This window comes from Saccostrea echinata, unplaced genomic scaffold (genome assembly GCF_033153115.1).
Source record: "Saccostrea echinata isolate AGI-Se365-2 ecotype Australia unplaced genomic scaffold, CSIRO_AGI_Sech_v1 ptg000033l, whole genome shotgun sequence".
Taxonomy (NCBI): Eukaryota; Metazoa; Mollusca; class Bivalvia; order Ostreida; family Ostreidae; genus Saccostrea; species Saccostrea echinata.
Genome location: NW_026889782.1, coordinates 15,479,763 through 15,494,863, shown reverse-complemented (window position 1 = coordinate 15,494,863; position 15,101 = coordinate 15,479,763). Strand labels below are relative to the sequence as shown.

Genomic DNA, 15,101 nt, shown 5'->3' with positions numbered 1-15,101 from the left:
TTTAGCACTCAAAACACAGTGAATCCTACGTCTACCGTCAGTTATTCTACAGTCAATCACGTGAACAGTACGATGCGTCTGAAGTCACTTTCGAAAGTACAAAACAAGCTGGTAGGGAAAGGTCTGCAGTCAACTATTTTACGTCATAATACTGCTATAAAACGTGGTGATTTAAACATTTGTTTCATTCAGTCTAAGTTGAACTTGGAAGAATACGTGTTCCTCTAGCAGACATGGAGCAAAAACATCAAGATATTATTAAAGCCAACTACACGACACTGGTGAAGAAAATTATGAACTCTTCCGTTGTCGGACATCTCCTTGCCTCCAACATCTTAACCGATGAGATGAGACAGCAAATTGAAGCCGAAAAGACCAGTTATGATCGTAACAGAAAACTTATAAGTATCATTCTACGTAGAGGACCAAAGGGTTTTACAGGTCTTAAGATGGCACTCATGAAAGCCAATCAAACAGATTTATCGAAGCTTCTCTCAATCGGTGATAATACCATGTCCGAGTATGAAAAGAAGTTAGCTATGGCCAGGTCACTGGTAGTAAACATGACGGAAAAACGAAATTATGAACCGAAAACTAAACCCTCAGAACAACAAAACTCACATGAAGAACGGTGCAGAATTAGTCTGGATGACTTCAACGATCTTTTCCTTACAGCCGTGCCGTTCAAAGGGGATATCAATATTCACATCCGTCACTTTACAGAATCTAATGGTCGTTATTTTGCAACAAAGAAGGGAGTGACATTCACGTTGTGCAGATGGCTGAAATTTGAGTCTCTTCTACCAGATATTGCCAACTATCTGGAAAACAATGGAGCTGATGGAGAGATGAAGTGGCACATTGGAGGGGGTGTTTTCGTCTCTGTCAACCCTGGGTATACCTCAGTAGACATTAGGCACTTTTGGAAGCCAGACGATGCCCTAGAACCGGTACCAACCAGAAAAGGAGTGTCTTTAAGCATAAACAAGTTGACTAAATTACTACAAGCCGTTGAGGAAGTACGAGAATGTGTTCCGGAATTAAATGATACAGAACTGTGTGCGTTCAGCGAGTCCCATCAAAACCAGCTTGGAATGTTAAGTTGTCCAGAGTGCACTCCTTTCGGATATAATCCGAAAGAAGATGTGTCCATGGAATGTAATGTCGGTGACTTACAAGACTCAAAGGCAATTGAATGTGATTCTGAATAAAATTGATATTGAATGTAAAAAAAAAAAAAGTACTCTTACATTATTTTGTAAAACAGTGACTAATGTAATACTTATGTGTATTCATGTTTATGTACATGTATAATAAATACTTTAAAATTCATAATAAATTTACATCTGAAGTAATTGTTATGTTTGATTTGGTATATAATACAAAACTGGGAGGAAATATTAATCAGTTATATATAGGATGGCAAAGTATACAGACTATTTAAGAAAGCTATACTATACTCCCGGAAATCCAGGGGCATTTGCAGGTCCTGAGAAACTTTATCAGGCTGTCAAAAAAGAAGGAAAGCATAAAATTGGAAGAATAAGAATCAGACAATTTTTGAATAACGAGGATCCCTACAGTTTGTTGAAACCTATCCGTCGGTCATTTCCTCGCTCAAAGGTTGTAGTGAACACGATTGACTCCATGTGGGACGGTGATTTAGCCGATGTCAGCAACATTTCTTCGGAGAACGACGGTTATAAATTTTTGTTAGTGTTAATAGATGTATTCAGCCGCTTTTTATTCATAGTACCTTTGAAAAATAAGCAGCATCAAAACGTCACAGAAGGTTTAAAGTCAGTTTTTCAAACAGGACGAAAACCTCATACGCTCAGAACAGATAAAGGGAGCGAATTTAAAAATCGCTGGGTAAAAGCGTTTTTAAAAAAGGAGGGTGTCCATGTCATATACACCCAGAATGAAACTAAAGCAAACTATGCTGAAAGTGTTATACGCACTATGAAAAATCTTATGTATCGTTATTTCCTGAAAAATAGAACATACCGTTATGTTGATGTTTTACAAGATTTAGTGACTAGTTATAACCATAGACCTCACAGATCTCTTGGAGAGCAAGCACCAGTAACTGTCACCCAGGAAAATGCAGATGAAGTCAGACTCATTTCCTACCTCAGTACAAAGAAAAAGAATCCTGTGAGCAAGCTGGAAAAAACAATCAAATCGTCGACTAGAAAGAAAAGAACCAAACCAAGTTTTAAGTACAAAATAGGAGATGATGTACGTATTTTACAGCTAAAACATCCGTTTCAAAGAGATTACCATCAAAAATGGACTGAAGAGTATTTCAAAGTGTCTAATCGCTACAAGAGAGCCGATATACCTGTGTACACGATAAATGATTTAGCCGATGATCCAGTAAAAGGCACTTTTTATGAGTCGGAACTTCAAAAAGTCAAGAAATCGGGAGATGTTCTGTATAGAGTGGAAAAGGTGTTGAAAAAGAGAAAGCGCGGTAATACAAAGGAAGTGTACGTAAAATGGGACGGATGGCCTAGTAAATTCAATTCGTGGATTCCCGAAAGTTCTCTAGAAAACGCCAAATAAAAACACTTTTTTCAACGAATCATCATCAGTCAAGATGAGCCTTCGAATGGTGTTGAGGTCTACAGACAGCTCCGAATATTTTGACAATAAACCCAATTGTTTTCGAGTTCAGTTGAATAAACAGATTCAGTTGGATGGATACTGGACAGTTGCATTAACAGAATTTACAACAGAGAGCTGGGATCCCGCGAAGAAAACTCCCGAGGTGTATATATGCTGTGACATATGTGAGGAAACCATTGTTGGTGGCAAAGACGTACCCCTCTTACGACGAGTTTTTCTCGGAGAAAAGCAAGAAAACAACATCATCTACAATTTACCTTATTACCTCCCCGTTAAAATTGGTCAAATACAGCAGATCTGTATATATATAACGGACAGAGCAGGCAACTTAGTGTCATTCTTAGACGGACCGGTGAGCGCTACACTTCATTTTAAAAAGTTTCCTTACGTTTTGTAATGAATAGTCAGACGTACATCAGTGACCCCAAGCTCTGGGAAGCTTTTTACAAAAACATGGCTGAGAAAAAGTTCAACCCGTACAAATATAAACTCAAACAAATTGGAAGGGGAATGAGAAAACGAAAATCTTACATCATTCCCGTTAGACCTCATTCACAGTTAGAATCCGTTAGTCCTATTCCTCAAGTGACACCCGTGGCTGCCGTGGAAGAGAGAGCCAAAACGGAACATGTAAAAGACGTAAAAGAGGGCGTTCCCTTTGTCAAGGTCACGAAGGGTATAAAAAGACCATCGCAACACTCCTCCATCATTCCTACCAAAAAATTGAAGACGTCAACATCGGGCAAAAGGAAGAAAAGCAATCATGTGAAGAAAACATCAGTCTCCGGAAAGAAAACAAACGGAAGATCTAAAAAACCACCAGGTGGAAAAAGGTTATCACAAAAGCCAAAAAAACTCTTGAAGATCGATAGTTACAAGAACGTTTTTCAGTAGTAAAAATGGCCTTCTTAAGCAGTGATAATAAAGACATAGCCCAACCAATGGAACTTTCTCTCTTTGCTTCACCCACTAATCAAGTTGCAGTCGAAAAAGTGTATTTTACGGAAGCTAGGCCGATATCCAGTATTGGAGTGTCCGATACCCCCATAGAAATAGTCGTATCTGGATCGGGAGCGGAATATATCGATTTAAAAAGAAGTCGATTGTATGTGAAAGGGAGAATTTTGAAAGCGGATGGTACCTCATTAGCGGCCAACGAGAAGACTGGAATTGTGAATCTACCATTGCAAAGCATGTTTTCTCAGATGGATGTCTACTTAAATAACAAGTTGGTTTCCTTTAATACGAATAATTATCCTTGGAAGGCATACCTGAAAACAGTCTTGTTTGGTGGAAAAGAGGAATTATCTTCCCAGAAGCAGTCCCAGTTGTTCTTTAAGGACGAAGGAAGTTTGGGTGACTCTAACGCTTACAATGGAGGCAATGCTGGTCTAGTCCTGCGCTATGGTTATACACAAGAAAGTAAAGTATTTGAATTGGAGGGTAACCTTATGGAAGATATATTTGACATCGACAAATACCTGATCAACGGCGTAGATATCTACATCAAGCTTTTTAGATCTAGTGCACCTTTTGTAATGATGTCAGCACAGAGCACCCCGGCGTACAAACTGGAATTACTAGATGTCGTGTACAAAGTGGCCAAAGTGCGAGTAGATCCTGGTGTTCTATTGAACCACAGCAAGCAGATAGAAAGTACTCCTGTGAAATACACCATTCCTAAAGGATCTACTGAATTTTACTGGGACAACATTTTTCCTCAGGCAGTACCCGACCGCATCGTTGTAGGTTTGGTAGATCAGAAAGCGGTAAACGGGGATTACACAACCAATCCATTTAATTTCGAACATTTTGGTGTAACGGATGTAGGGATATACGTAAAAGGAGAAAGCGTCCCAGGAAGACCCTTAAAAACCGATTTCACGACAGGGCATTATTCATCAGCATATGCTCGACTGTTTGAGGCCTCCGAAAAATGGAATCAAGACGCTGGTCTAATTATTACTCGAGACAACTTTGGAAGTGGATATTCTCTGTTCGTCTTTACCATAGATCCCTGTGGTTTTGGTGAAGAATATTTAAACCTGATCCGAAGAGGAAATACCAGACTCGAACTAAAGTTCAAACAAGCAACAACAAAAGCTGCTAACGTTTTGGTGTTTGCCACCTTTTCCTCTCTACTAGAAGTGGACAAGTCACGAGACATCAATTATATTCAACCATGAATTCAAAACAGCTCCTCGATTTTGTGCATAAGGAACCTGCCCTAAAACGATTTGTAAAAGGAGTATATGCCAGCAATACTTTACCGGAAGTCGTGACGCGTTACCCTAGTGCCTTCATCATCAATACGCAACCGTTGCCATTTCCAGGAGAACATTGGGTCGCTGTAATCATACACAGTTCCTCGGAGGCAGACTTTTTTGACAGCCTAGGGAAACCACCTGGGAATTATCAAGAGATTGAGAAATTTATTTATAAGAATAGTAAACATTGCAACTTTAAATGTAAACAAATTCAACCTTCTTATTCAGATTTGTGTGGACTTTACGTACTTGTATTTTTAATTTCTAGATTATGTCTTAAAATGTCTTTATCACGTGTTTATGCTCTATTTTCTCGTAGTATTCAATTAAATGATGACTTTGTACGTAGTTTCATGAATGAATTCTTGTATCAATAAACATGACATTGGTGACTTTCTAATAAATACTCGCTCAGTATTACATGTCAGATCATTCGTGAATCAGTAGAGGAAAGGGAAACATGGCAAAGCAGAGCGAATGGTGGAAAACAAAATCTTTACTACCATTTTCAGCACCCACCACAATTTTGATTTGTGGTAGTACGCAAAGCGGAAAGACCCATTTCACTAAACGACTCTTGCAAAATGCAGATGGCATGTTTTCCACTTCTGTAGATAAAATCATCTATGCGTATTCTGAATATCAACCCATGTTTGACGAAATGACGGCAACCATACCGAGACTCGTTCTTCACCAAGGATTACCCTCCAAGGAAGATAAAGAGCAGTATACAGAGGGTGTAAACCACACGATAGTGGTATTAGACGATCTAATGCTACAAGTTGCTCAATCGCAAGATTGTGTACATCTTTTTACGGTGACTTCTCATCACCGTAACATTACCACTGTGATGCTCTCTCAAAACTTGTACCTTCCCGGTAAATATGCCAGGACCATATCCCTGAACTATCTAAATGTGATTTTATTCAAGAATTATCGTGATTCCCGCCAGATCATCACCTTCGGATCGCAAATATTACCAGGATGTGTACCGTTTTTCAAAGCAGCATACGAAGCTGCAACACGTAAAAATTTTGGTTATTTGCATGTGTGTTTAGAACCTACCCAAAACCAAGAGTACCAACTGCGATCTCGCATCTTGCCTGGAGACGACATGGTTATTTATCAACCCCTATAAATACATGTTCTTCATCACAAATTATTCATAGTGCAAAAATGAATCGAAGAATACGGAAGCAGAGAGCATTTATTCATTTTATGCTAAGTGCAAACAACGCTCAACAGAAATTGATGGTCAAGTCTTTGACTAGCGAGCAATATGATGTCATCAGTGAAATTGCCCTGAATATTTACACGGGAACCTATCCTCTGAAGAAGAAGTATATAAATCGCTGAAACCTTACCAATCGTACATTCGATCACTGGGATCGAGAGAAGTCAGTACGAGACAGAAACGTGAGATTTTATTGAAACATCTACCATTAGTATCACTGTTACTGAAACCCATTGTCCATCAATTAGACAAAAATGGCAAGAGAAATGATACTAGTGCCTAAATTAAAATACGAACATCTCCTTAAAAAAATCGAGGATAAAGAAGAGCCTGTTAAACCAGACACCGTAAATGACGACACGGAACCAAAACCAATGTCTGAAAAGACCTTCGCCGATACAACGATGAGTGAATCAATCAATGACACCTCACAGACAGGAAATGGTTACGTCAGTAGAACTCAAACAATAGGAAAACCCCCTGGTGTGCCCATGAAACGACGCAAGAAACACATTCCTTGGCTTACGTACTGAGTGTTAAATTTGGAAAGAAAAAAATACTGTTCTTGTGAAAACAAATTTTATTGTACATATTGTAATATACATTATTGTAAATGATAATAAATATATCAAATGTGACTAATGAAATAAAGATGGATATTAAAATGTACATGATTTGTTTTTTTTTTAACAAAATCCAAATGGCAGCGTATCTAAATTGGGTAAAGTTCTCCTTTTGGTGTAAACCATTTGATATCGTTTGGTTTCTATACGGTTTAACAATTTTCTTTTTCGACTGTCCCTGGTTATTTTACAGGGGTTGGTGATTTCAATCTGCTTATCTTGTGTTGTACAGATCAAGGATTTGATAGCATCGAAATTAATTATTTTAGAATTAGCCCAATTTAATGTAAAACCACGAACTTTACATTCTTCCTTGCCAGAAAGAGTGCGGTATGCATAATTTTTGGGACCCCCCGACACGTATTCTACAATGTAACCATCATCTGGTTTGATTTCGTTGGTCAATTCCCCTAAATAATTTCCTATGGGTAGATAATGCAACTCGTCCGACTTTTGTGTTTTAAATATGACACTATCTGTATCGAAATACAGAACGTCCTCCCCCAACCGATCTAATACACTATATAAGCGCAGCCGTGCATGCGCAGTCGTAAAACTTGCCAAAAATATGTTTGTTTTGCAATCATGGGGCATAAACATGGAATGATTACTCCATTCAAATTGAAGGGTGTCCTTGGAAACAATGTGGAAATTGTGAGGGACTTTCGTAGGATCTGAGAGAATCTGAAAAAATTTATCACATTCGGATTCATGAAAGAACATGGATTGCTTCATGCTTAGTCTCTGACCAAATTTTCCCCAAAAACTATTAAGACAAAGTTTGGCCAAACAGCGTAAACCCGGATTTTTTTTGAATTTTGTCGTACTCTAAGTCTATGCCCTCTTTTTCTTTGTATTGCCTAATATATTCCCGTTTCGAGTCTTCGCTGACACACTCGGGGGGAAATCCCGAGGCTTCTTGTTTAATCTTCAGGAACGTATTAACATACTTTGCAAACAGACCCCCCTCACCCGAAGTTGGGTCGTACTGAGTCGATTGGTCAAAGTGATAAACCTCGTAAATTTTCAAAATTTGGTACCCTTTCGACACTGCCATTTGGATTTCGGGAGTACACCACGTGCCCGTGATGGTTCTTTCCTCTACAGAACAAGTACAGGCGTGCTGATTTTCAGCGTCTGCACATGTTCGACATAAAGGAAATTTTAGTTTTCCTTGAGATCGAAACGGAAGTACAGGGTGGTACAATTTTGTTGGCGGCAGGACTTTGATTTTGGCAAGACCGAAATAGTTTGATATATCCCGAAAATCCTTCGTGATAATGGTCGGATGACCCACGGGATAACGACAGTATTTATTTGTCCAAGGATAGAGACTGGTGAAATCGTAATACTGAATGGTTTCGTCATCTTTAGCTTTATAATGGAGTTTTATGGCATTGGTGCGTCCGCCAAAGAAACTGTCTCGGGGATCTAGTCTGTCTTGCAGATCCAGTGTGTTGATAAATTGTTGCAAGTCGGTGTTTTTCTCCAGCTGGTAGCGAAACTGGTGCTCCCATACGACGACCAGATCGTATCCGAGCTCCTTGAGTTCCCTTTCTCGCTTCTTGGTCATCTTAAAGAGTTCGTCTAATGTCTGCTTCGTCGCAGGGTGCTTGACATCAGATCGATCCTTCTGGAAGCAATCCGGACATCCATGGTACACACAACCTAACAAAACACATAAAACAAACGTTTTCAACAAAAAATTCGCCGCTGCCGCCCCCTCCCCTCAGTTAGGGGAAAGGGAGGGGCAAATTCAATACCAAATGTTGTAATACATAGTAAAAATGTCTTACCATAAAATTCGTATATGGTGCCTTTTCCGTTAGGTTTCTCTACAAATCCGTCACATCGGTATTTCGTACCCGGAATCTGATATTCTCCACCATTGAGAGCGTGACGGATATGAATGGGTTGCCCTCGACGTTGTGACTTGACCATAAGCCATTCTAACCATTCAATAGAGATCTTGCTGAAATTATCTTTACTGGCGTATCCTTGAGAAGGCACGACAGCAATAGGGCTTGTCAGTTTTTGATTTCCAACTGCTGTATTTTCCTCTTTTTCCAGGTCGCTGAGGGCTACCCATTTTCCATCAAGCAACACCCCTTTTACCCCCTCAAAGTTCTCCATCTGATGCCAGGTGGATGTCTGGTCCCTCGTAATTTCTACTTCAAGGTTGTGTTTAAGAAATAAAGTTTTATAAATACCCATACAAACACTGGCAATCGTTACGTAATTAAAGGGGTCTACGCCATCTATGGTCGTTGATGAAATAGTTCCATCGGGTTGAACATGCGAAGTTTCTATTGTCGTGGCTTGAAGTACAGTATTTCGGAAAGCTATGCAACCCCTTCTCAAGATGTCGACGTCTGAACGACAGTACTTCAGCATCTCCTCCTGAAAGTTAAATGTTTCGGAACTTTTACTTGCATGCCATTGAGCCAATTTCTTTCTCTCTCCCGATGACATTAAGTTGTATCCGTAATACTCTAGATCAGGAAAGGGACCCACGTAACTTTGATTTTCTTTCCTGTTAAAAAAAATGTGGAAAAAATCCTTTACTGAGTTCCTCTAAACCAAAGGCTTCGGGGATCTTTGCCAGTTTCATCGGTAGGAAATTCAACGAATCAAGAAAAGTTAGATTCAGTTTGTTGGCGATGTGCATGTACATTACTTTGGATCCGTTGTAGATGATTTTGTCAGGACGAATCGAATGACGGTCTATGAGAACCTCCAAAATGGGATATAGATCAAAGCTTTTGGCATTGTGGGCGATCAAGATCGTGTTTTTAAGATGAGGTTGAGTCACGTAAGAACAAAACCGTTGTGCTGCATCTTCTCCTCTAAATACAAGTTCCCGATGACCGCAGCTATCAGGACAAGGTGGACCCACAAACTTTGATTTTTTCATTTTAGAACATCGGATGCAACGTACGCCGCACTTGCTACATTTCGAATTTTCTTTTAAATCTTCATTTTCACAATCGTGGCATGAGGTTTGTAGTACAGCAAAATTGACCTTATGCTGTTCCAGACCGCAAGACGGATCTTGACAATGTCGACACAGCCTACAGCTTGCACACTGATGTCCTTTAGGAGCACATTCTCGACATCTGATGCCAGAAGAGTTGTATCCCTCCTCACACTGATAAATATCGTCTTGTCGCGTCTCAAAGTCATAAAAGATGAATTTCTTCGTCTTTCGTTCTTCGGGATCCAAACTGCAAGATTTTTGAAAACAGAGATGTTCCCCTACGCGGTATTCCAAACAACTGGAACATTGCCACTCACCGCAGACATGAAGTTTGGGATTGCGTTTAGCAGCTGAAAGTTTTACGCGACATTTCTTACACTGATGCCACAGCTCGCATGCAGGAGGAATCTGTTCTTTCTGCACAGTTTTACCCACCTTATGTCTTTTGAAACACTCGAGGGAACGGCACACGCGACCACAAGATAAGCATCCTACTTTTATTTCCGTTTCCACACAGTTATCGTGCAGACACACATCACAAGAAGTTGAACACGTATGCTTGAATTTGGTTTTGTAAGGTTTCAAACAAGTATGACAAAAATAAGCTGCATTGAAAAAGCCTTGGATACTACTAATGCCATGCCAATGTTTTTCATTTTCCGATTCTACGTGGTACAAAAACAGACATGTTCGCTCTGGCTCCTTTGCTACCTTGACAAATTTATTCCCTACTCTCGATGACACGACATTGACACTCACGTCCAGCAGGTTTTCAAAAGGTTCTATGTCGTTCAAGCCCAGATATCGGTCAACAGGTACACCAGCTTTTCTGCAAAGTTGCAATGCCATCTCTGTCTGCCCTTTCTTGCGAGATTTTTTGAGCAAGTTACCATAATACCATTTTGGAACGGTTTTGTGTTGAATCGCGTGCTCTAGAATTGTTCCAGGATTCCCTCTGATTAAATGCTCCCATTCATTGGCATCAACCTTCTTGCAGGTTTTCAAAAAACACAGACCTATGGCAATGGGTAAGCATAAATTGTTGTCATTTTCCACATACAGTACAGATTTCTTTCTCATGAGGGAATTCCCGGGTCCAAAGAGAGACGTGACAGCCAATTTATTTCCACTCCAACTTCCTCCTCTCATCATATTGATGGATCCTACTGTAACGAGCAGGTGATCGTCCACAGGTATATTTTCGTTGGAATTCAATACCTTGGTGATTTCCGACATCACTGTGTCCGAGTTTAAATTCTCCCATGACTGCAGTGGCACAACTATGGCATTGTTTAAATTTGGGTGACTTAGGACCACTCGACCCAAATCAGCATCACTACCTCTGGCTTGTGACAAAACGTCATCAAACATATCATGCAAATTGTCATAAATGTCCACTAATTTTTCCCCTCGCCATTGGTCGTTAAATTTGATCTTGAAACTCGTGTCAATGGCCAGGTTCTTTTTATAAGTCCTCGTGTCCTTTTTCCATATAAAGTACGGTTTTTCAACAGGTTCATTCCCACCTCCGGATTGTCCGCTGGTAGATGGTTGGTCATCAGTATCATGTGTCAGTCTTGGTCGCTTTGCGGGGGCATCCAATTCTTGTACCACCTCTTGCCACAAGTCATCTATGTATCTCTCCCATTCAAGCTCTTGCAATCTGTTCTCAACCTCCACATCACCTACCAGACCGTTGGCTGCTGCAAAGAGTTGTATAGTATCTGGATCCTCCAAGGAGTCAAGTATGTCTTTCAGAAGGCTGTTGTCCGACATCCTTTTAATACCAAAATTTAAATCAAAATGAATTCATACACAATATTTTAATCTGACCTCAGCATTCTGCAATAAGCAAGTTGAGTTATGTATTTTGTGTGTGTATATATATATATATATATATATATATATATATATATATATATATTCTCGAACAATTTTAATTGTTATTCACTCAAATATAAACAGATAAATAAAACACTTGAGCTTCAAAAAAATTTTTTTTTATTTCATGATACATAAAAATACTTTTTACCTTGTATCAAATAACAAAAAAAACTAAATAATAAAACATGCATAATAAAAAATATACAACTTATTTTAAAAGAAAAAAAATCTAAACAACTGTATATGTTGATCCAAATTATATGAGGCTTATAAGAAAAAAAAATCTTGATTCCTCTTTTTGTCTCATGGAATGTAAAACAAAAATTCTGTAAACAACATCTAAGAAATAGCCTACCTTGGACTAGAAAACACTGCAGTACATAATCTCACTTTTTTTTTTATCAACAATGCAAGTTGAAAAAAACTATCACACAAGAAAAGAGACCTTTTTCTCGTTTTAAGAATTACTGAAAAAACAGCACCACAATAGATATATCTTATCTCAGAATAGATATTTCAAAAAATACACAATACAGGTAAACGTATTGATCACATAAAAAATAATACTCGTATGGTCGTTATATTTTACCATGTATGAGGTATCATGAAATTTAATACTGTACACACCTAAGTACTACAAAATCTGGCTTTCATTAAACAATCAACAATCAAGTAAGAATAAAATCCCCCAAAACGTCCAACTTCTCATACCTTACATAATCTCATGTAAAACATAACATTAGAGCAAACATCATATGTACTAAAAAAATCTCTGTTTTCATTCAACATTAGGGTAAAAAAAAATCATTGGATGTTGTTCTGTAGAAAAAAAATCCTTCTACACACACAGACAGTTCCTTTTTCTCTTTCACTTTAAAAAATAAGCTTAAGCACTTTCATGCAAAACATAACTTTGATGGAAACATCATAGCACATGTCAAAAGTACTAAAAAAAATTCTCACTTTTAGACATCCAAGTAGAAAAAAAAAATCATTCAATGTTGCTCTGCAGAAAAAAAAAATTCCTTTGACAAACACACTAACAGCCAATCCTCACACAAAATTCAAAATTCTCTTCACTTTAAAACCTTTTTAGCTGTTGTGGATCTGTTTGTTTCTGCAAATACCACAAACCCTCACCCCAAAACACACACAAAGTTCCAAATTCTCTTTACTTTAAAACCTTAACTTTTTTCCCTGTTTTCGATCTGGTATTTGCGGAAACAGGCAGATCCACCAGAGGTGTTTGAGCACAACTAGTACTAGAGGTGTCCAAGATTTTAGGCTGAGAGGTAGCAGTAGGTTGTATTACAGGTAGGTCTCTTTGAGCGTCCGATTCTTGCTGAGTGGTGGGTGGGGAGTTAAATAAAACTCGTTTTGCGGTATGGGTGTTTACCAACTCAGGTAAACTTGAGGATGGTCTCAGTAGAGGTTTGCTGGAGCAAGTGGTGAACGTGATTTCAGATGTGTTGGTCGACCCAGGCTGCAAAGTACTATCGCATGCAGAACTTGGCGTTGTTGCCTCACTGGGTGGTGTATGCGGAAACATGGGAATGTGTTCTCCCTGTGTTGCAATCTCCTCTTGCACATCATTGTTGTTGCGCTTTTTACATAGGCAATGACGTCTTCCTCTTGAAAGGTATCGCCTAATACAAAGGAGAATGAGTGCAGCAGTGACAGATGCGGCCCATGAGAGGAAACCTATTATACAAAAAAAATAATAATATAAATAATACATCTAGTTTAAAAAAAAAAAAATGATTCAATTTATTACTGGTATTTGGAACTATAGATTTGCTCTAGTTTCTTTCAACTGGTTTACACAAGCTCATGTTTACTGACAGATGGACATACACAGTGAGATTCCAATATTATATGAAGATTACACAATTTATTTTTTTTTCCAATGTAAAAATTAAAGCATTATTTTGTTTACTATTTTCAAAATCAATATTTTGTTCCAATTAAATTCACAATTTGATGTAGAAGGACACACTGACCGATAACTTCATCATGCTCATAGATGTCCTCAGTGGTTGATCCTTGTGATCTTACTGGTACCGTTAATTTGGGATGTATTTCTAAAATGAGATGAATACTGTTGTAAGTTGCTACAAGATAACTAGTATTACTGAATTAACAAATAAAAAAAACAATACATGCAGTTTAAAAAAGAATGTAATTATACTTGCTTAATTACAACTTTTAAATACTTACTACTTAAATACTATGTACTTATAATTAATAATAATAATTATTTAAGGACTAATATTATGACATCCATTTCTTAAAACTGGTCTACAAACTATTGTTACTGTCAGATGGAAAGATATGTTGAGATTTCAACAGCATGTAATTGCTGATTATCATCTGAAAATTACACAATTGATTTTTTTCTGCAAGCATTTTGCCCTTATTAAATTACTAATTTAGAGTACACTGCCACACTGACCTACAACCTCATGGTGTTCATAGATGGCTTTCTCTCCTCTTGGTACAGGGACAGTGGTTGATCCTCTTGATCGTAATTTAGGATGTACTTCTAAAATTAGATAAATAATGTTGTATGACTAGTATCTCATCAAAATGTCACATTTGGTACTTTTGTTCTCTCTCTCTCTCTCTCTAAAACAGAGATATAATTACAGGGTCATATAATACTTGATATCAAATTTCCTACATTTCCTTTTAACAAATATGTTATATCCTGTTGTCTTTGTGGGTTATCACAATAGACTGCCACGTGTTTGTTTACATCACTTATTTTACAAAACCATTAATGTACAAGTGCTCTATTCCATGAGTTAATATGCACACACACACACACACACACACACAAATTTGGGGTAACAGCTGTGTAATGCAACTTTAAACACACGTGTTACAGTTTTGGTGTGCTATTTGCTTACTTTTCAGTGTGTCCTTGTTTGTCAGTTCTTCTCCACTTGTACTCGTAAATGTCCATTCGTTTACTACTAATAAAATAATGAACAGTATTATATAAACACTTAACAAATATTCAGACTTGGAAATTTCACACAGTTAAATCAACTAATAATCAATTACCTCCACGTTGTGTTGATTGACTGTAATTGGGACGGTCATCAATCACACGAAATGGATCTGCAAAAAAAAAAGTAGATCTAGTAAGAACTTGAACACAACACCAGGTATTTTCAAAAGGGGTGATGAGTGGCGACTCGACATATTCAAAACATTTCTCGTCTCTATAATATGTACCTGCACAAAGTCGGTAGTAGGGATTTTGAAAATATAAATAACACAATTAAGATTTCAATGTCTATGATCAAGAGAGCATATCAACAGTTAGCCTACTCTGAACTGTTCCCTCAAGGTCATCAGTTATGCAGTCGAGGATGTTCCGGATAACGAACCCGATGATATTGTTTGTCCCAAATACCACAGCTCCGAGACCAGTCAAGTAAAATTGGGGACGAGTAAATTTTGAAAAATAAAATTAGTTT

At 38.1% G+C, this 15,101-nt stretch overlaps 3 protein-coding genes and 1 long non-coding RNA gene across 4 annotated transcripts; 3 read left to right on the top strand and 1 right to left on the bottom strand.

Annotated features, from left to right (window-relative positions):
• Window positions 1-233: 233 nt before the first annotated feature.
• On the top strand, window positions 234-1,211 carry LOC133198692 (uncharacterized). Its single transcript, XM_061334719.1, has one exon. It carries the CDS (start codon window positions 234-236, stop codon window positions 1,209-1,211), a length of 978 nt encoding a protein of 325 aa, XP_061190703.1.
• A 208-nt stretch (window positions 1,212-1,419) lies between these two features.
• LOC133198185 (uncharacterized) lies at window positions 1,420-2,568 on the top strand. Its single transcript, XM_061334314.1, has one exon. It carries the CDS (start codon window positions 1,420-1,422, stop codon window positions 2,566-2,568), a length of 1,149 nt encoding a protein of 382 aa, XP_061190298.1.
• A 962-nt stretch (window positions 2,569-3,530) lies between these two features.
• On the top strand, window positions 3,531-4,817 carry LOC133198184 (uncharacterized protein F54H12.2-like). The gene has a single exon (XM_061334313.1). It carries the CDS (start codon window positions 3,531-3,533, stop codon window positions 4,815-4,817), a length of 1,287 nt encoding a protein of 428 aa, XP_061190297.1.
• Window positions 4,818-13,616: 8,799 nt separating this feature from the next.
• On the bottom strand, window positions 13,617-14,698 carry LOC133198691 (uncharacterized). Its single transcript, XR_009722550.1, has 3 exons — window positions 14,526-14,698; window positions 14,069-14,158; window positions 13,617-13,697 (listed from the first exon to the last, which is right to left on the bottom strand). It is a non-coding gene; the product is annotated as an uncharacterized LOC133198691 (long non-coding RNA).
• Window positions 14,699-15,101: the final 403 nt, after the last annotated feature.